Here is a 22,305-nt window from a genome sequence, read left to right as displayed (position 1 = left end):
AGAAAAAGAGGAATTCAGATTGAGACCTTGGACAAAATCTTTGGAGATCCAAATATGCTTCCGAATAATTATATATTCTAAAGACAATGATAATTAGTTCTTTTAATTACCGAATCAAATGTTCAGATTTTTTCCAAAATAAAGATATTATGTCTCTCATTTGGAAGTCATAACTGTCACAAAACGATAATTCTAATCACCATCATATCAATGCTTTCCTAAATGCATACATGAGGCTTTTAAAAGGATTGAGTTGGTTAATCGGGGAATCAATGTATTGCATACACTTTTTATAAAGTTTTTTATTGCTTGTCTTGGAACTTTGGTCAGGTATCAGCTGCCCTTCCATGTTTGCCTCCCTCGAACAAACTTTTACACAACATGAATGAACAAATGCCTGAGGAGAACGCGGAGAAAACGGGAAAATTTTGATGGTCACGATCTCATTCGTACATTTCCTGCTTGCCTGTCTGGTTAATTTAGTATCATCTTTTGATTGCTTCAAATTGGTACCCTGACATGCAGCTAATTTTGACTTCCTTTTGGTTCAATTTCATTCTTATAATGATTAATTTGGAGGAAAAAAAAAAAAAGAAGCAAAAGGATTACACTTAAATAAGTTGGTTTAAATTAAATTCACAATATTTTTACACATTAAGAATGATTAAATAAAATTTAAAATCGACATGAGTGATAAAATTAGAATTAAAAGTTTTTTTCTTTTCAAAAGTTAATACTTACATATATACAACAATAAATTGAAAAGGCAATAGGTTACAGGGAAGAAAAGGATAAATGGTACCACAATCCATGATGTAGCAGATACTATCAGCACAAATTGCTTGGCTAGATGAGGATGATATTTTGAATTAACTACCTTTTTTTTTCGGAATTGGGTGGTTAATTAGAACAAAAGAAACGAGATACAAATTGTAATTCATCATGTCTACTGATATTTGAGCATAGCAAATCTATTGTTTTCTTATCAGTGAACAGCTAGCATGAATGAACTATATTGCACAATCGATGATTATTGGTGCAACAAAGATCGAGGGTTTTACCAATTCATGGATAAATACGAGGGCCAAACACAACAAATTAGAGGAGAGTTGCAACCACCATTATTAGAAAAGCGTCTCTTCTCTTCTTCCAATTAGGTACTTGCATGTCTTTCAATGGTGGATGGACTATTTTTAAACTGCTACAATGGGCATACGCCTTAATTTCTCCATTAAATTCATATTCTACAGCATCGATCATAGAGCCAGGCATATGTTTTAGTTTAGGTGACCTGTAATAGTTTACAATACCCATATAAATATCCTTCCACAAATCTTGCATGCTTTCCATTGCTAATTACTAAGAAATTATCGACCCCCCTGCCTTTGGAGACAACAATAGCCTTAGAGTTGTTACTAGAACTTTGAGATTCCAATTGAACGTCTAATCGCATGCTTTTTGACTTTGAAGTACTTCTAAACATTTAATTGGTAACTGAGTCGATCTCAATTATAAAAGTTCGGATTAAATTTAATTTGATTTTTTAAATATTACATAATATTATAAATTTTTAAAATTTGATTTAAATTTAAATCGATCATTGATACGATTTGATTCAAATCAAATTAAATTTTACTAATTCGGTAATAATTTATCGATTTTTTAAATTTAAAATTTTTTATATATTAATTTAATATAAAATTTATATATATAAATAAATTTTGATTTAAAATTATTACTTTTATTTTATAAAAATTTAAAATATATAAATTAATAAAAATATATAATTCAATTTGTTTTTATTTTTTAATTCAAAATTTGATTCAAATTTAATATATATATTTAATATATAAACTTAATCCAAACAAAATTAAAAAAAAAATCAAATCAAACCAAAATTTACGATTTAAAATCAATTTTCAATTTTTCAAAATTTTTCTCATCCCCGCTCAATCATCGTTTTGATGTTAGTATTTTTGTAATTTTATAATAACATGTGGATGCCAATAATTAATATCCTATTTTGGTTTTGGGTGTGCTCCAATAATTGTGGTTAAAAACTTTCCATCTTAATGAGGAAAAAAAAAAAGCGATTATAATATTTGTTTCCGGATCTCCATCCTTCCATTTTTAATTAAGCATGAAAAGAGACTAAGAATCTTTTCTTGATGTCTAAATTAACAAGCATTCCTTGCCTGTTTCAAGTTCTTGGCAGATAACTCTATTGAGAAACAGCCAGTTTCAAGCTCCTTCTACCATTATTTTCCCCTTTATGCACTTATTTGTCAAACATTTCCCATGATTCTTAATAACAATGTGGGTTTAAGCTTATAAATGGAGCATATTTAAAGAAAATACTCCTCAACAGCCAAAGCAACATGGTGGTTAGTGAGAAAGGGTTCTTTCTTGTTTTTTTTTTTTTTTTTTTACTTATGTCAAGGATTTTGAAATAATTTGTAGGAAGAGAAAATTTTACTAATATCTTAAAGCAAACAAACCAGTCCTTACTGTTTTTGGCATTTACTTGACAAATAAAATATAATATTTGTTCATTATAAAGGTCAGATAAGAAAAAACAAGGTGATGTTACTTTAATATATTATTAATTTGAAGTGTGGTTTGAAAGGTGATGTTTCTCATTTGGACAGTTGTTTTACACATCATTTCTGTTAATCACACTTAAGAAGATCTTCATTGGTCTTTTTCTAGCATCCAATCCAATAAAAATAGAATTTTGCAAACATCACTCAACATTTTCTAATCCTTCAAATAAACAAAAATATCTGCAAATTTGTTGAGTGGGAACTGGGAAAAGGAGGGCATTCTCATTATTAATTTTGTTTTTTCTTGGTGTCCTTTTCACCGCATGAAATGCAAATAACTTCAATTAATCTAACTTAAACCTTCCAAATTAAAATCATTTTGTTTCCAATCTAAAAAGATTGATAGGCGAAAAAAGAGTTCAAAAAAAAAAAAAAAGAGTGAGAGTGTGAGTGTGAGTGCATATACCCACAATTATCATGAAGTGCATGCAAACTAACATATCACTTTCATTTGTGAATCAAGGGTTAGTCATAGAAGAGCAGAGAATTGAAGGTTTGCTGTCCTTTCACTTGAATGCAAAGGATGTTTGGTTTGTTTCACCAGAATTGAGAGTGCATGACATAAATGAAAAATGATGAATTTATATTTGATGCATTATCCGTATGTATATTTTATATATTATCAATTAATTAAATAATTTATTTAATAATAAATAAATATTATTTAAAATAAATATATAAAAAATAATTTTTAAAAAAAAATTATTTATTAATGTGTTAGTATCGTTCGATTTACTTACAGAATAAAATCTATAAACTGATATTTCATTAAATATAAACTCAAAAAATATATAGACAAAGCCTAATACAAACTCAGGCAATGGGGACAACTGTAAAAGAAGAACCAGTCCTTTTCTCCCTGTCTGCTACGTTTGGTTTCCTTTAAATAGAAAAAGAAAACCCACATCTCATAATAACTTTTTTCGGTTGAAATAAAATTTTAAAGATAAAATCATTAGCATATAAATCAGTAGGAATTTGGGTTTGGGTAGTTTTGCAACTATTTACTTTGTTGTGTTTTGAATCCTAAAGCAAGAGGTTAAGCTTTATGATCATTTCTAATAGCAAAGATGTCTTTGCCATGTTTCCATAAAAGTTTACTCCAATTTTATCTACTTTTTCTCTTATGTATTCGGTTTTTTGCTGTGGAATGTGTGGTAGAGTAAAAAGTCGGTAGAAGTTTTAGTGCGCGTAAAAGGCCATCACCTCTCCTCTGTGTCTGAGACTCTGAGTTCTCCTACTATAAATCATCCCCTAACCCTTTCATTTTCATTTCATCTTCACTGCTTTGTTTCTTACCTCTTTCTCTCCCTCCCCAAAGCCACCCATCTTCATTTACAACCAAAAACCAAATACAAGGTTTTTTTTTTTTTTTAGGTAGCTTTCTCTTTCATTTCAATCCCCACCTCCCGTTTGATCTCAGAAAACTCCAAAAAGAGGTGAGGAAAACTATTTTTTTCCTTTCATTTGAGCTACCCTGTTACTCCCCTGTTTCCTCTGTTTTTCCCAACATTTTATGGTGGATAAGAAAATGTCCTCAAGTGTATGTCATGGGTTCCAATCATGCCTCGAGCCAAGGCTCGTCGAACCACGTTTTTTGTGGCTGAAACTGGCTCCACCAAAAACGAATTTTCCTGGCTCCACTGTTTCTACGCCCTGTTTCAATAACCCTTCCCCTACCGAGCCCAAGCCTATGCCCCATAATCAAGAAAAAAATACCACCATCAGCAACAATAAGAACAACGGGAATGATTGCAAACTGATAGGCAATCAAAATATTGACATGGGTGGCTGGAGTTTCCTCCAGGCGCTCGCCAATTCCAAAGATTCTACCGAGCATGACAAAGTTTATTTGGACCCTCTTGTTAAGAGTTCAGCTTCTACGCTAAGTGAAAAAAGTCTTCAAATGTGCACCGAAAGCTTAGGTAGTGAAACTGGAAGTGAAGTTAGCGAGAGCAGCGATGACATTTCCTTGCTTTCATTAGAAGCTGTGGTTTGCAATCCATCAAAACCAAGGGAAAGTTTGGTGACAAGAAAAATGAGTCGTAGCAGCAGCTTTCCTCCTCCGTTGACATCCATTAGTGGTTCCAATGGCATTCAAGTCAAATCTCACCGAGAAGGCGGCCGCCTAGTTCTTCAAGCCGTTGCTATCCCTCCTTGTCATAGTTGCTTCCATGCAGAAAGAAGCGAGGGGAGGCTTAGGCTTTCCCTTTCGAAGGATACTACCCTAATATTCGACAACGAAGACGGTGAAGAGGAAGACGACCATGAAGAGGTAGCAGAGGAAGATGAACATGGTGAAGTAGTTTATTATGAAGAAAATGGAGTAGAAGGAGAAGTTGAAGAAGAGTGTTATCGAGCAGCTGAGAATATGGAAGGAAATAGTGGGAATGTCGGGGGTGAAATTGGGACAGGGAAGTTGCCTAGGCCAAGCAGCTGCAAAGAAAATAGGCGTGAGCACAAAGGCTTGCTTAATTGGGAGCCATTCTTGGTGTTTACTTAAAAGCTATAAGTTGGAAGATTTTTCTCAACCCCAGAGAGAATTACTATTACTATTTTGGATTCCCTAATTTCCCATTTTTCTCCCTTTAATTTTTATTTCTAATTTTAAGTAATTAAAAGTTTGAGATTACCGTACTATCAATATCTCTCCCTTCCTTTGTCTGTCTTGTTTTTCTTTCCAATTTCCAATCCAATACTTTAGTTATGGCATTGCATTCTCAATTAAGCAAAATTTACACAAACAAACGACATCTTTCTGAATTAAAACATAGGGACATCAATCGAGGATTGGCCTAATTCTCCAACCACCAAGCATAGTGAATTGGCTGGTCCCAAGCAGTATCTGTTGACGTGTTTCATCTAATTTATGTTCTCATCGCTTTCATAGGGCTCATTTTCGTGGGCCATCATTGAAGAAAAGGAAATACGAGATGGGAAAAAAAATTTTCTATCAACGTCCAAATATATGGTACAAATGTGTACTTGCTTTGCGAAATAGTTACCATAAAATTGTTTTCCCATTTGTTTTAAGGGATGTTTTAGCTTTTAAACTCTAAGATAGGTCAAATCTAGAAGACATTAACTTAAAATTAATAAAGAAGACGATGCTTTTTTTATGCGAATACGTATGGCCCGGTGACAAACATGGAGATGGCATTGAACATAGCTTTATTGCAACGAACGTGAATGGTTTCAGTAGCACGTAGGGCAAGATATAGCATCATCCTTTTTGGATAGTTAGAGATATATATTGGAATAAAAGTGCCCACAGGAAACTCAAAACTTACTTTGCTCTGTCACTGTAGAACACAGCTGCATTTGCCTTTTGATTTTAATAGAAATCAATGAAACTCACGTACACACGCACGGATAATAAGGTTTTATGTTTGTATTATAAATATGGTCTCATACATACTTCTTCTTCGATATAATATAACCAAACATTAATAATATTTCAAAGAGTTCATAGTCCTTCTACTCATATATATTATTCCATCAATTGTCAAATGGCTGGTTATAGATGGTTGGAACTTGGAAGAGTTAAAGCGGGGATGCCGAATGCTAGATTACTGTGTAATGCTGATCGCTGAAAAAAAAAAGACTATTATTCCGGTAATTGTAGTTGAATGGTGAATGAATAAGGCTGGCAAGGGGGGGTATGGTAGTTAATTTACAGTGTGGAAGAGGAGCAAGTTGGGAGGGGGGGGGTACGATTGGAGTACGAATGCCATGTAACTGTCAAGTTTCGGACCCACGAAGGCAACATGCAACTGACCTCATTTCACATGATCATCCATGTGCTCGGGTAGCTGCTGCTTCCCCAAATTTACTCAGATTCCAATCAGTTAAAACTTCTTTCCAAGCCATTCCTGAATGCCTGATGAAGATCATGATTTATGAGGTTTCTTCTTCATGTCATGCGACAGACAATTTCACTTAAAAAATGACCTCACAGTTCTTACCCTTTCTACTTTGAGAAAATTGTCACACTGTAAACTTCCTTGTGTCCATTTTTTTTTTTCTTCCCTCACATTTTATTCATTCTTTTCATTTTATTTTTTCATTTTTACCAAACTTAGTGTAAAAGAGAGGGACAATATCCCATAGTGGAGTTTGGGTATCCATACATTGAGGTCCTTTTTTTTTTTCTTTCTTTTATTCTTAAGACGGGGATGCAGAAATCTTCAAACATTGCATATGCATCATTGTGCCTTAACATCATGTGCTTTGAGAACCTTAGGGACCTTCCTTTACGCACATATTCTCTCACCATATCTCTCCACAAGTAAGCAAAATCTTTAGGCAATCAGCATGTCTCCCAATTTTCTTTTTACTGTCACATGAAAAAAAAATCATTTATGTTCGCTAAAAAAGATGCTTAATTGATATAAAGACGTCTCCTTTAGTTTGCTAGGCAGGGATTCGGAAATTTTTGTACTGCAAATCTTTGACGATCATAATTCACTTTTATGATTTTCAACACAGCACGACTGGTGCAGCTTCCGGAGATTACTCTACACCCAAAAAGGAACAAAAACAAACCCAATACCTATAATATATATTTCAATTGGTTTAATCATCAAAGGGTTTCGAGATGGCTGAGCAGAGTTGAATATCTGTTTCTATTTTCATTGTTAAATTCAATGCCATATCCTTTTGAGATTCCACAAACTAAGTAAAATAAATGTCAATAACTAATCCAATTGCGTGTGGCAAGGAGTTATTACCAAAGTAAAAGAGGAAAAGAAGAAGTCAAAACCCTTTAGCTGCTTGAATAGAAACTGTTCCTAAATTTATGGAGGATGTCAGCATAAAAAATTTGGTGGCCCTTCCTTCTTCTAGTGATCACTGTGGTTGGTTTATTCAACCCAACCCATCAGAAGTAGATATTTTAAAGAATCTGAATGTGCTATAATTACTCTTTCTTTCTAATTTTTCCTTCAAACTCCACCTACTCCCATTTGGAAATATAGAACATTTTAATTAACGTTTTCTAACCAAAAAAAAAAAAATCATAATCTGATATAAATCATAATCATACACATGTTCAGTTTTAAACCTCTATCTTTACTCTAAAATTTTATGTACCTAATGAAACAAAAAATAAAAATAAAAAAAATTTTGTGAATAAAAAATCTGAAAAATTAATTTAACAGATATATAATTTTCAACATCGTCTTGAATATATGGAGTGAACTTGTTCTTTGTTTTAATTTGTTCTATTATTTTTTATTCCACTCAAAAAGGAGAAACGATCCACTTAATGCTATTTTTGTCCTCTTACAAGGGATATGATATGTGACCTCAAACAGGAAAAAAGGAAATTGCCCCATCCATCCGATTAACGATCTTGGTCTTTCATACGTGGTTACTGTGAAATTAATCTGTTGATTTTGATTTGTCTCCACTTGATATTTGGGAGAAAGAGAGACGAGGGGGCCTTCACCCACTCTCATCTCATCCTCCCAAAACTTTTGGAAGATGATGAAGCTCCAACACTAGGCAAGAAGGCGACATTTATAGCTAATACGATCATGATGATAACGATGATAATGCAATTGCACGTATGAAAATAAACAAATTAGGAGAACAAAAAAAAAAAGGAAAATATTTGATTGTTTGATTAATTATAAATATAAAAAATATATATTCATAAAATTATTATTGGTTGTGTTTAAATAGCATTTGCTGGTGATGAAATGAAACAATCGAAAATCAAACAAAAATAATAGTATTACTCATATGGACAATAACTTAGGTTTTGTTGGGTGAATTGATATATATCATCTCTCATCATCATCGACGAGGAAAGGATTTAGCTTTAACCCTTTTTATAATAAAACACAACCAAGACGTCTAACCCAACCACTCCGTCGACCAAGGTCCACCCATGAACCAACCATCCATCGGCAAAAAAAAAAAGCCATAGCCCCAAAAAATTGATGAAGAATAAGAAACTCTCATCACCTTTTCTTATCCGGTTGAGCTCTCTCTTTGGTAACTTGTTCATTGTGCTTCTCTCTCTCTCTCTCTCTCTCTCTCTCTCTCTCTCTCTCTCTCTCTCTCAAATATTGCTAAGATTGAGTTATCTTTGTCGCTGTGCTAATGACAAGGCAAGTATACCGGAAAAACGCACCACATAAACACTCGACAATGTCACATATTAAGGCGGACCGCACTACACCAATTTAAAACCTTAAATTCTATAAAGAAAAAAAAAAGTCAATGAGGACATATTTCCATTGGTCGGCCTCATCGTGCCAACGCGAAGAATTGTATAATATATCCCCCACCAATTTTTTGTGGTCTACCACTCATGTCACCCACTTTTCCTACGTGTTCAACTTCATTGTTCTCCACATGTATTTGATTGCAACATTTATATATAGTCGTTGACATCCATGTCACCAACCTAATCCAGTTTCTTTCCCTTCAATCCGTTCAAATTAGGACTCCTCAAGTCTTTGAATTTCAGCCCTTGAGCAGCTGGTTTCCTTTAATTATTGTCTAATTGAAAGTTTTTGTTCTATAAGTACGAAGTTCTTGTTAAATACTCTTTAGGAGAAACAATTTCACATCTAATAATTAAAGACTGGGCTATGATTTTATGAACAAAGACTATCTTTCTTCTATTGAGATTTTTTTTTCAAAAGATAAAATCATAAAAAAAATAAGTCAATCCTCGCATAAAAAATAATATGCTACTTAATTTTAAGTTCTTGCATTTGTGGCCACAAGAGTACTAATTGTTCTCATGCGGGGTTAAAACAATGTTTCCATTTTAAAACGAGCAATTGAAAGAAAATGAGAACCATAAGCCCTCAAAGGGCCCATATGTACATATATAAACAGTGGCTTACAACCAAAGGCCACCCATAAGTTTTTTGGTGCTTATCTTTTCGTTGTGTGATTGCTATGGTGGTTTTGGTGATGGTGGTAGTTGTTTGTTTTGATTTATGTGAAGCTTAAAAGTTTCTTCGAATCTTTTATTGGTTAAAATAAGAAACAGAAAATACCACTACTTAATTGAGTGGATATACATTTTTTTTTTTACGTGAAAGAGAAAGAGTTGATAATGCAAAACAAAAGAATAATTAAATGAAACGAAAACCCTAGGCAAAACATGGCACGATGGTGAGATCAGCTCCATCTAAACAAATTTGCCAGCTCGTGTTTTGTAGATGTGTCACAATTAATTTACGCAATCGAGTGAGAAAAATAAATACCATATCGTAGCAGTGATAAGTAAGAGTAGAATTGCGGGCGATGGTGAAGGGTGGCATGGCTGGCTGACCTGGTGGCTCTTTTCTCACTGGTTTGACAAGTGTCGAAATGGGATTTTCGGAGGTTATACCTACAAGGGTATCCAAAAAGTACCGACGTACGCCATATAATTCTATCACCATTACATTCTGCATGTATATCTTCTTTTCTCTGTTGGATATACATTCTTTTGGACTGATCATGTTTCTTGTCTTCTTTCCTGATAGGCAAATATTCTTATGTTAACCCTTTGTTCTTTTTTTTTTTCACTTTAATCTTGTATAATTAAATTAAAAAAAAAAAAAAAACACAGCATACTGTTTACTGCTACAGCCTTCTAGTAATATGTCTTCACTTTGGTTATCAGACAGGGCCCACTCATAGATTGATCATAGATTGTTAACGTCAATCAGAAATAATTGCTGCACTGAATCATAAATGTTTCCCAACTACTAAACAAATTATATTTAATTTCAAAAATATGTGATTAACCCTTGAAAATGATTACTAGGAAATTTGATTAACGAGTTTTTGCTCACACTAGTTAAGATTAGTTAAAGAATGTTGTTAACGAATTTTTTTTAAAATATTTGTAGTAATATTTGTAATAATATTTTTATATTAGATGCGTAATGTTAAAAAATTCGATGCATTCCAAAAATAAATGATTTAATATAATAACTAAATCATTTTTATTAAATTCAAAAAAATAATACAAAATTATATATATTGATTAATGGGTGTTTTATAAACACATACTTTTAACATTATTGTAACTGTATTTTTTTACCTAGAAATTAAAGAAGGATGTAAAAAGAAACAAGAAAAGTTGCAAATTGCAATGGTGTTAAACACGTGAGCCTATAGACCATAGGAGATTTTGATTCATTGAATATTTGAGGCAAATTAGAAGCAAAGCAGAAGACAAAAAGATGATTTAGCCATGAGTGACGACTATGGCCATGATGCATGGAGAAAGAAAAAGAAACACTATCCACAAAGCACGCGGCGGAAAGTTTCTAACCTTTTTTCACCTTTGCATTCATAGATATAAAAATTATGGTAGAGGAAAAGCATGCCTCGGGTTTTGAACTTTAAAACTTGAGAATCCCCTCTGATAATTATTATTATTTGAATTAATGTTCCTAATAATTTTTAAATTATAATAAAAAAGTTAGTATAATATTTAATTTTTAAAAATATTTAATATAATATTTAAATTATAAATTTATTAACTAATGTGATATCAATATTTAAAAATTTATTTATCCATAATATTTTATCATTTAAAATTAATTACATTAAAAATAAATATTATATTAATTAACAAATTTATAATTTATATATTATCTTAAAAATTATTTAAATTTAATATCACATTGAATATTTTAAAAACTATTTGTAACATTAACCTTTATGGTTTTTTTTTTACCGATTGGAGAATCAAAGGTAAAAACGAAAACAAGAGTAAACAAAATGAAATTTGCCATAAATTTTGGGAAGGGATTTATATGTACTACACCCAAGAACCTAGTGAAATCAAAGTCCCATGGTTCTCTTATTTGCTTTTTCAACTTTTAAATTGGTTTGTTAGACTTCTTTTTAGGACTCCTTGTTTGGAGCTCAAAGAAAAAGAAAAATAAAATTTACACTTGTATGATAGAAATAAGCATTTATTTCAGACTTGACCATTTAGTAACAAAAACAAAACCCTATAACCAAACAACCCAAACTAAATTCATACATCATGATTGATGAATTAAAACTAGTTTTGATTCATACTTTTACTGTATATATTTGGATTTTCATTTTTTAAGAATATATAAAAATAAATCAACCAAACAAATTTTTTATTTCTATTTTTTCAGAATGCTAATCTCCAATACAAAGGCCTTAATTCCTACACCACATTTGGTATTCCAAAACTGACTTAGTAATCTTGGTCACTAAATTTATATTCAGTCCCATAGCTGAAGTGAAAAATGGACGGGCAGTAACTTTCTGACCCGCGGACTTTGCCAACACCCCATGTATTTAGCAGGATTGAGGAGAATAGACTGAAAAAAATAGTATCCTACCATTTATATTCGAATCCTACCTTTTTCACTTCATTCTTCCAAAGTGCTATTTTTGGTGTAACCATAACTAGGTACGCAGCAGATCATGCATGTAAGGAACAAGTATCTAAAGGCTAGAGGCAAACATTGTTGATTTGATTGCTCCTTCCAAACAAGAGGACCTACAAACCTGCCTGCTACTCATCCTCATTCAAGAATGCAAGCCAACTAAATAGTTTCAGCATTTTTTTTTTTTTTGGGGGGGGGGGGGGGGGGGTTTAGATTTGAACTAGTATTCTTACGTTTGGGAAGGTGCTGCTGCCACTAGGCTATGCCTCAACCACAAGCCAATATAAACAATAGCACTTTATTTCAACGTTCGCTGATTCTATACTTTTGCGACAGATAATCGGCATGATATGTCACCATGGAAAATGATACAAAACTGCATTTAGTTTACAAAAATTTTCGTAGACAAGGGAAAAATCAAAAGAAACTTAAACTAATAAAGGTAAATTAAGTGGTTCCAGATAAGCGAAAGTAGAAAAGATTACCTCCTGCCTTGCTGAAATAATGGCAAAAAATATATACAGGTTTCAGGTTGAAAATCCAATAAAGCGTGCATGTAGTAGCGATTTATTTGAGTTGTAAATGCAGCTAAAAACCAATGGCTGTTGCTGAACAAACAGACCATCTTTCAAGTATTCTTCCTTGCAGCATAGGCACGATAAGCCGCCAGTCCAACAACAGCAACAGCAGCCCCTACTGTAATTTGAGCAGGAACCCAGTCATTAACAAGCAAAATGTAAAAGCAACTATTATAAAATGTTCATTTCCATTGAAAGGAAAGAGGTGAATGGAGAAGTGAGATAATACTAACCTGAAACAAATATAAGTGAGCTATTAACGACCCGGCGATATTGCTTCCTTTTCTTCCCTTGCTCAGTTTCGGGAATGCTCAAATGAGGGTGTTCTGCTGCACTTACGATTCTAGAAAACACATTTTTAGAATCTCTTAATTTTACACCTACAGCAATTGGAGCTTCCATTCCCAACTGCTGAGTAACCTGAAAAATAAAATTGAAATTAACACCATATCTCATCCATTATCATAGTCGTGTATGATATGGATAAAACAAAGCAGGCAATGATAAGATATATACTCTTGCTGAGTTTTGCAGTGCCATTGGATATGGATCCAAGTCATCCTTTGCTGCAATGAGGAGGCAAGGTACTCCATAACCACTTTCCTCTCCTAGCCTAGCAACATCCAGAAGCAATTCTCTTGATCTTTTCCATGAATATTCATCTGAACTGGCAATAGGAATACAATATCATGTGAGATAAAAGGCCATCTAATGACAAATCAACATATTTCCACACCCCTTTGAGGTGCTGCTTATTCTTTAATTTCTGGATATTCACAGGTTTGTAGATAGAGCACAAAACAGAAGCAGGCAAAAGGGGGAAAGCATGATGAGTAATAAAGGACATTAAAAACCATTAAAATGCTATTTGAAAGAAGTTCACAAACACTAGTCTATAAGTAAGCCATAGCATATTCACATTGATATACTCGTCTTGCAACTTCAGACAAATAGAATATTCTTTAACTTTACCTGTCATACAAAAACACAGCTACATCACAGGCTGCCAAACATTCCTTATTGGAAAGGAATTTCTTAACTCCATCCTCTGGTATCTCTTGCAAAATAAGGGTCTTCTGAGTACCCTGAAAAGTCAATAGGGTCACAAAGATTGCCACATCAAATCTGAAACTTCTCATCAGAAATGAACAGCCATGTTTCCAATACACAGGAATCATAAAAACAAAAAGAAAAAGGCTAGATGGCCAAAAATGCCCTTGAATTATAATTCAATAATCATTTAAATCCATAATAATTTATTGCAATCAATCAAGCCCCTAATCTTCTACTTCGACTCAATTGAATCCTTAATGAACGAAAACTAGTTACATGACAAAATTTAATCAATTAATACCCAAACAACAGTCAATTGAATCCTTACAGGGATCTTAGAGAGAAAGGAACAAAGAATTATAGAGAAGAAAGAATAAAGAAGAAAAAAGGAAAAAAAATTGTTTAATTTTATTTAATTTTCACATATATTAATTGCATCATGTGACAATCCTTCATCTATTTTATTGATGTCACATGGGATTTTATCTTAGTTGACAAAAAAATTAACGGTGTTAACTTTTAATCCAAATAAGGGCTTAATTGGATGTAAATAAATATTGGAGAAGTTGATTGATTACAATAAAAAATAAGGGTTTGGATGATTTTTTTAATTATAGTTCACGGGCTTTTTATACCCTTTAGCAAAGAAAAATAAAACTTTTAGGTAGCGTTTAATATTATTTTCAAAATCACCATGGTGATTTAATTGCCATAGTGATAAGATTACCAAGGTGATTTGATCACCAATGATCTTAAATTATCATGTTTGATATAATATTATAAATCATTAATACTTTTAACTTATTGTATTTGGTAATTCTATGAAACAATAAATTATATAATACAAAATATCCAAAATAACCTTGAAAAAAATATTTAATACTTATTGAATCAACAATTTATAAAATAGTTAAAACACTATTTATAAAAAACTATAAAGTATTAATCAATTTATATAAAAATAATTTTTTAAAAAAATATTAAATAAATTTATTATCTTTTTTTAATCAATAAAAATTTATAACATAAGATCTTTTTTTTTATATAAGTGATTAAAAAAATCCACTTTTTATAATTTTTAATGACCAAATTCTTGAGATAATGTTAAATACATTTTTTGTTAGGGTAAATTAGTCAGAAAATACTATTGAAAATTATTTTCCCATAATGATAAAACTTTCCCATCCTTTAGGTTGGGAATCCAAGGCAGTGATCTTATCACCATAGTGATTTGAGATTACTACCACATATGATTTCTAAATTATTACCAAACAAGGTGATTTAATTACTAAATGCAGATCACCAAGATTTTTAAACGAATCACCTTATAGTAAACACTCTCTTAGTTTATTTTCACAAGGACACTACTGTCACCTTGTCATTTTGAACAAATATTTTATTCACTATATTCAAGGTCAATGATCTCACAAGGAAAAAAATGTGGTGGTAGAAAAGAATGAGGATACAAAGAAAATTCCATGAAAACACCAGGACATATGGCATATCTACAGCTATTACTCACCCCAATCTGTTCAACAACATTCGTCACATAACATACACCATTTGTTGGAGTATAGTTGCTTGAGAAAGGCCTGCAGTTCAAATAAATGAAGTCATAGTATCTAGACTCTGAAGACAAAAACAATAGTATAATTTTACTAGATGGATCAAAGAAGCTGTAGATGAAACTAGAAAGATCAACATCAACAGATTACATAGGTCCGCAAACAATACCTTCCTAAAAATGAATTCAACAAAGCAGACTTCCCAGATCTTTTAGGACCAAAAACAAAGCAGTGAAAAACATTTCTTTCTGTCCGTTGCTTCCTACGATCTGCAGATCTTCTCCTAGTAACACGAAGGGCTGAAGTTGGATCTCCACCATATCCAATGCAAATCAAATTAGCCAAACTATATGATGGATCCAGACTTGTCATTAAGGCCCACTGCAAACCATAGACACAATGAGTTACAGTTACGAACTAGATTAGCAAGATTAAAAATGTTCAAATACCAATTAATATCAACAGGACAAAGAAAACCTTGTCTCCTATATTTTCTAAGAAATACAAGAATAAATCTGGTCAGTGTTGGAACTCTGAATTAAGTCCCAAGCTAAAAGAAAAAAGAGAAGAGAGATAGAGATATACCAAAAATATTCACAGAGGAGACAACTGTATTGTTCCACATATAGATCAAAAAAGTAATATGGGCATCAAAGTTTAATGGACAATAGAAATAAGAATTTTCAGGGATAATTCAGTGAAAGAATACAAGAATCTAAACCTAATAATATTAGCCATTTAGTCAGATTATGTACTATAAATAAGTGATAGTTCTGCTCAACAGCATTCCACCGGTCAATTCTTACTGAAATATGGTTTACAAATGCAAATTAGCCAATGCACATAAAACTTGGGATATTCTTAAACAATACTCATGGTATGGTTAGGATCCTTAAGAACCTGTGCTGTCATGACAATAATGCAATTTTAGGATATAAATGAAACTCATGACACAGATAAATGGACAATATAGCCACTAAACATATTATCATGTGTTATAACACAAGTAAGAATCAAGGAAGTAGCAATAAGCACAACAAACCTCAGATAAAAACCCATTAAGAGTTAAATTTCCTCGAGATGTTCTCTCTGCAGCATCTACATAAGGACCCGCAGTCCATGGACTGAATTACAGAGAACATATATGTTAATAGAAATATATTCCTGGAAATCAAATTGAATCAGGGAGAAAATGGATAAACAACAGCAGAGGCTAAGTCTAAAAGTTAACTTGCCATATGACAAAAAAAGGATCCTTATTAACACCATTAGAAGCCAAAGGCTTTTGCAGGAAAAATATTAAAAGCAATTAATATGATTATTTATATATGCAATCATGTATGTATATGTATGTGTGTGTGTGTCACGGTCCATGCGCACCGTGACATATGCACACAAACACACATGCTTATACTAGAAATAAGACATTAACAAGTTTAAACCAAGTTTAATCAATTTGGTTTAGGTTGAATTCTTTTGCAACCTCAATATTAGCTGTTCCATCTCCACCATTTGCAAAAAGATACTTGGAATCAATTCAACACAAGTCTTCAAGTGTTGGGACTGTTTGATAATTGGAGCCATAGAAATGTGCTGAGAGAACACTGTTAACTCTATACAAGTCTATAAATAAAGAAGATAAATCCCGTAACTACATTCACCTTTCTGGGGCAGTTACGAAGATATCATCAAGCTCAGAAGTTTGTAAGGATCCATCCTGGTAAGCTCAAAATTGAAACAGAAATTCAGTTATTGTCCATAAGTTAGCATTAGCATTATAGAAACTCTAAGTATGATAAAGAACTTGTGATAAACAATTTTTGTCTTCTTATTTCTGTAAAAGTGATAAGGATTTAGGAGATTAACACATACATTATCACTGTCATACAATCGGAAGAGCCCACGCAAATAGTCTACAGCTTCATCTGTAAGCTCCACACTCTATAAGATATCTAGAAGTAAGTATATTGCAATCCCCATAAAGGAAGTTATCATGAAAGGTAAAATAATAGGAAGTACAGGACATAAAGAAAAGGGAAGGCAGGGTGGGGTAGGGTTCATTAGCATGATGGCATAAACCAGGTAAAACTTCAGAATTAGGGATATATGCAACATAAAGCTCTATGTTTCCTTCATATTGTGATCCATAGTGACCAAGATAGTTATGTCTTGAACGCCATTTTGGAATAACTAATAGTTATGTCTAAGGTCAAAATTATGAGCTACCTGATCAGGGGCATGCTTGTTTGGAACTGGAAGAATATCATCCCTAAGCTTTAAATCATCATCATATCCAAAATTTCTCAAGACAGCCCAAGTTGTCTCAAGACGCCCTTTTTCTATAAAAAGAGCATGAAGAAAGAGAAACCCTTCAAGCGTAAGACCAAGGTCACTGACTCCTCCGCTTATCCTCTCTTGCACCACCCTCTTTACACCCACTATCTCAGCAGGTTGTAATGGAGCATTAAAACATTTAACCTGTTTATCATTGCTCAACATGTCAAACTTTTCCAATTTTTTAGGAGTAGCCATGGTTAAGAAAAGGACAAACAAAGAGAAAAAGAAACCTGAAACTCATTCAACTCTGCATCACTAAGGACTCCGTCCATGTCATGATCACAAAGCATAAATATCCGTTTCAATGCCCTGATACATCGTGGTTTCAGACTTTGTTTCTCTTGATCAAACAATGGAGCTGTCGGGTGCAAAACTGCTTTTTGAGCATAATAGAACACGTCAGGGACCTGGAGAATGTAAAACAAAAAACCCTTACATTTCAGCCTCCAAATATCTGTAGCTACCAAAACACGCAAATGATAAATGGATTTAACAAACATAAGGACAACATAAATTAATAGAACATTTATCAATTGGTGAAAAAATAATTAAATAGAAAATAGTTTCCAACAGAAAAAACTGGAAGCTTGTCTCTCTATACCCACTAGAGTTTAGAGCCACCAGTTAAAAGGTTAACTGCTAATTGCTAAACACTAATGCCATAACTTCATAAAGATAGAATGGTTGGCAACTACAAAATGATAACACTCATAAGCATTTGATGTTAACCTAAAAAAATAATAATAACAAATAAAAACCTGAATTAGTGTAGCAGATGAACATTCTATGCAGGTCTCAATCTCCCTGAACTGTTGCATGATTGGTGCCATGACTTGTTCCAAGTTCATGGTCTGCCGCTCATCTCGTAAATCTAGTTTGCACCCAACAACAATCACTGGAGCCTTAACCTATTCAGATATAACATATAAACATAATAAAAGCAATGCCATTTTATCAGTAAACATGAAATATATATATATATATATCTTATGTCAAAGAATTATGCCGACTGCAAACCTCTAATTTACGAAGCTCAGGAAGCCAAAAAGTAGTGAGACGACTGAGTGTCATAGGTTGATCACAAGCATATGTCAAAACCACAGCATCAGCTCGCTTCAACTCATCAATAAGCTTTACTCTGCTCTCCACGCTAAAGGCCAATAGCAATGCGAAAGTATCAGCATACGTTCACAACTCATCAAACTTCTAAAACACTTATTAAGGTTGCTTTTGCTACTTGTTTTTTCACTATTTACTCGTTACTTAAATAAAATAACAATTCCGACATTATGATTTCATTTTTAAAAATAAAACAATGAATTTTGTTGTTCAGATATATATTTTTTAATTCTTTTTTTTTTAAATGAGGTTATTTCTCAAACAACAAGATAACACGTTTAAAAAAGGTGAATCAGAATCCCAAAACTGACCATCTATTTAATAAAAGCTACTACAATTTTTTTGTACGGCCGGATCAAAAAACCCATTAATAACATTCACGTGCGTAGAAAATTGAGAAAAGTTCAAAACTAATACCTAGAGGAGGTGTCAACAATGGTGACGGGGATGCCATCGGGATAGTAGTCAGAGGGGAGGCAAGTTGGGGTAAGAACCGCCGGAACATACTCAGGGAAAGAATCGTAAGCCGCAGCGGCGATGAGGCTCGATTTACCGGTGCCGCGGTCGCCAGCGACGACGACTCTCACGCTGGTTCGTATACCGGCGGTTGATCTGCTTGGCATTGGGTCGCTGATATTGCAACTGAGAAGAAAAGAGAGAAAAAAAAAAAAGGGGATTTCTGATCTCTTTTTTTTTTTTTTTTTTATGGAGGGGTGCGTTGAAGGCTTTAAAAATCGGACAAGTGAGAGAATAGTTCGACAGCAGTAGTTGTGGGCGATTATTAGCGAAGAACAGTTCAAATCATGGCGTGAGGAGGAATTTGAGGCTGCCTTTGCGTGTACTCGCCTTCGTTAACGGACTATTGGCTCTCGTTGTTTGGGTCTGTTCGAGTCGGCGTGGGCCTTTCAAAGCCCATAAAAGCCACTTAAGCCCCTGACCTAACTGGGTTTAAAACCTTACAGGATTGGGTGTGCCAAACGCGGTGCCGTTTTAATCTGTCTGCCCTAATTCTTCTCCCCCTAACTCTGATCGATAATTTACCGGTTCAATAAAACTCAGACAATGGTGATGCGCTACGTTCGCGCGTCCCTCTTCGCCGCGCGCTTGTTCTCCACTGAAGCAGTGGCAACTTCGGCGACGAAGAAAGCAGTAACCACTACCGAAGGCGCTGCGAAAAGCGGTGGAGGTGGCCGAGACACGCTGGGATATAGGCTTATAGGCCTCGTGTATCCGAAACGCAGCGCTGTGGTTGCAATACGGAAATGGAAAGAGGAAGGCCATACGGCCCGTAAATACGAGCTCAATAGAGTCGTCCGAGAGCTTCGCAAGCTCAAGCGCTATAAGCACGCCCTTGAGGTATCATTTTTATTACCCCTTTATTTATCTACTTTGTTCATTTATTGACTCTTATAAACCTGGAATTTTTCACTAGATTTTTAATTTCAGTTGAGAACTAGGCTTGATTCTGAAATGCATTCTTATTCTGGTTAATCAGAACAGGTTGTTTGTTAAAAGTATAGGTTATACCTCAGCCTTGCTCCCAGTGTGAAATGAGGACCCATTTATGGGATAATTATGCCTATTGAAACTGGGTAGGTAGAATTGCTTGGAATTTGTATTCGATAACTGGCGTTATGTAACCATGGCTATTGTATTGTAGATATGTGAATGGATGAGATTGCAGCAAGATATCAAGCTTTTACCTGGTGACTATGCCATTCACTTGGACTTGATTGCAAAAGTTCGTGGCTTAGCTAGTGCAGAAAAATTCTTCGAAGACCTTCCTGACAAGATGAGAAATCGAGCCACATGCACAGCTCTTCTCCACACATATGTCCAGAACAAGTTGTCTGCTAAAGCAGAGGCTTTGATGGAGAAAATGTCAGAATGTGGTTTTGTGAAGTACGCTCTTCCTTATAACCACATGCTCTCGCTATATATCTCAGAAGGTCAACTAGAAAAGGTTCCTGAAATAGTGAAGGAATTAAAGAAAAATGCTTCACCTGATATCGTTACTTATAATTTATTGTTATCTGTTTGTGCCTCCCAAAATAACATTGAAACTGCAGGAAAAATCTTTCTTGAGCTAAAGAAGGCGAAAATAGAGCCTGACTGGGTAACATATAGTTCGCTGACCAATCTGTACATAAAAGGAAAACAATTTGAGAATGCAAAATCTACTTTGAAGGAAATGGAGAAGAAGGCTTCTCAAAAAAATCGAGTTGCTTATTCCTCCCTTCTCAGTTTGCATACAAACATGGGGGATAAAGATGGGGTTCAGCGGATCTGGAAGAAGCTGAAATCATGCTTCTGCAAAATGAATGATGCCGAGTATACATGTATGATATCGTCACTTGTGAAACTTGGGGATTTTGAAGAAGCTGAGAAACTCTACAATGAATGGGAGTCTGTTTCTGGAAGTGGTGATGCGAGAGTTCCAAACATACTCCTTGCAGCTTACATCAATGCAGACCGGATGGAAATTGCTGAAAACTTTTATCAGAGAATCGTGCAGAAGGGTATTTCCCCTTGTTACACTACTTGGGAACTTCTTACTTGGGGCTATTTAAAGAAGCAGCAAATGGAAAAAGTATTAGATTATTTTAAGCAAGCTGTTGGTAGTGTGAAAAAATGGAATCCAAATGACAGGTTGGTTGGAGAAGTATTTAAGAAACTCGGGGATCTAGGTGATACTGAAGGGGTGGAGAGGTTTTTAGTTATTCTTCGGAAAGCTGGCCATGTCAGTACTAAGGTATATAATTCGCTTCTTCGAGCATATGCGAAAGCTGGTAAAATGCCACTTATAGTTGCTGAGCGGATGCAGAAGGACAATGTACCACAGGACGAGGAAACACATAAGCTCATAAAATTAACTAGCAAAATGCGTGTCAGTGAAGTTTCAAGCAATTTGTGAGGAGAATAGGGCAGAGTAAGAATTACTTTGAGATAAATGGTGATTTATTTTTCCGGCTACAATTTGAGTACTAGTAGTGATCCTCAGTATGCATAATTTGATTTTTTCTATAGTGAATAGATATTAGATGCAGCATTATCATGCTAGATATTGATTGCAGAAAGTGTTGAAAAATGATAGAACATTCCATCCGAAATTCATTTGGAAAAGAAAATCAGGCTAAATTTCCTTCTCCAAATCAGTCTATTAACTGTGATTGCTGAATAGGAAGTTCTCTATTAATTGCTAGCAGCTACCATGTGCATTTCAGGAAGTAAAGAAAACAGCAATTTTTTTTCTTGACTGAATGGAAGAACAGCCCTTGGCAATTCAACGATTTCTGTCTTAATGGTTTTAGAACCGTTTTAGGACCGTTAGACGTAAAGAATTTTAAAATAAAAAAAAATAAAAGAATCGTCATCAATCTTTTTTAGGGTGTGATTGTTTACTCAAATGTTTATCTTTTTAATAGAATTATAAAAGTATGTTTAAAGTTTATCAAAAAGATAAATTTTGGTCTACGAAAAATCAGGTTGAACTTGAGAATCGGTTACATGTGATGAAGAATTAGCACTTCCATAATGATTATAAATTGGTATTATTTAATCATGTATTATTTTCGGTGTTAAATGAAATTGTTTTGATTTGAAATTTAATAATAATTTTTTTTATTTTAAAAGAAAAAATTAATTTTATCAAATTTTT

General features: G+C 33.7%; 3 protein-coding genes across 3 annotated transcripts; 2 read left to right on the top strand and 1 right to left on the bottom strand.

The window, feature by feature from the left end:
• Positions 1-3,813: 3,813 nt before the first annotated feature.
• LOC111313421 (protein FANTASTIC FOUR 2-like) lies at positions 3,814-5,275 on the top strand. Its single transcript, XM_022914098.2, has one exon. It carries the CDS (start codon positions 4,120-4,122, stop codon positions 5,104-5,106), a length of 987 nt encoding a protein of 328 aa, XP_022769833.1. The 5' UTR covers positions 3,814-4,119; the 3' UTR covers positions 5,107-5,275.
• A 7,004-nt stretch (positions 5,276-12,279) lies between these two features.
• On the bottom strand, positions 12,280-19,440 carry LOC111313067 (mitochondrial Rho GTPase 2-like). Its single transcript, XM_089752158.1, has 14 exons — positions 19,065-19,440; positions 18,546-18,678; positions 18,287-18,436; positions 17,759-17,935; positions 17,418-17,669; positions 17,064-17,132; positions 16,853-16,908; positions 16,234-16,315; positions 15,361-15,572; positions 15,149-15,218; positions 13,546-13,658; positions 13,090-13,240; positions 12,807-12,993; positions 12,280-12,691 (listed from the first exon to the last, which is right to left on the bottom strand). Exons 1-14 carry the CDS (start codon positions 19,268-19,270, stop codon positions 12,624-12,626), a joined length of 1,926 nt encoding a protein of 641 aa, XP_089608284.1. The 5' UTR covers positions 19,271-19,440; the 3' UTR covers positions 12,280-12,623.
• Positions 19,441-19,591: 151 nt separating this feature from the next.
• LOC111314221 (pentatricopeptide repeat-containing protein At4g02820, mitochondrial-like) lies at positions 19,592-21,799 on the top strand. Its single transcript, XM_022915361.2, has 2 exons — positions 19,592-20,003; positions 20,308-21,799. The coding sequence occupies exons 1-2, from the start codon at positions 19,710-19,712 to the stop codon at positions 21,559-21,561; spliced, it is 1,548 nt and encodes a 515-aa protein (XP_022771096.2). The 5' UTR covers positions 19,592-19,709; the 3' UTR covers positions 21,562-21,799.
• Positions 21,800-22,305: the final 506 nt, after the last annotated feature.

This window comes from Durio zibethinus, chromosome 23, assembly GCF_047325235.1.
Source record: "Durio zibethinus cultivar Kanyao isolate XHJ-2024 chromosome 23, ASM4732523v1, whole genome shotgun sequence".
NCBI classification, from domain to species: Eukaryota; Viridiplantae; Streptophyta; class Magnoliopsida; order Malvales; family Malvaceae; genus Durio; species Durio zibethinus.
Note: the sequence above shows the minus strand (reverse complement) of the source record. Positions and strands in the feature narration are given on the sequence as shown.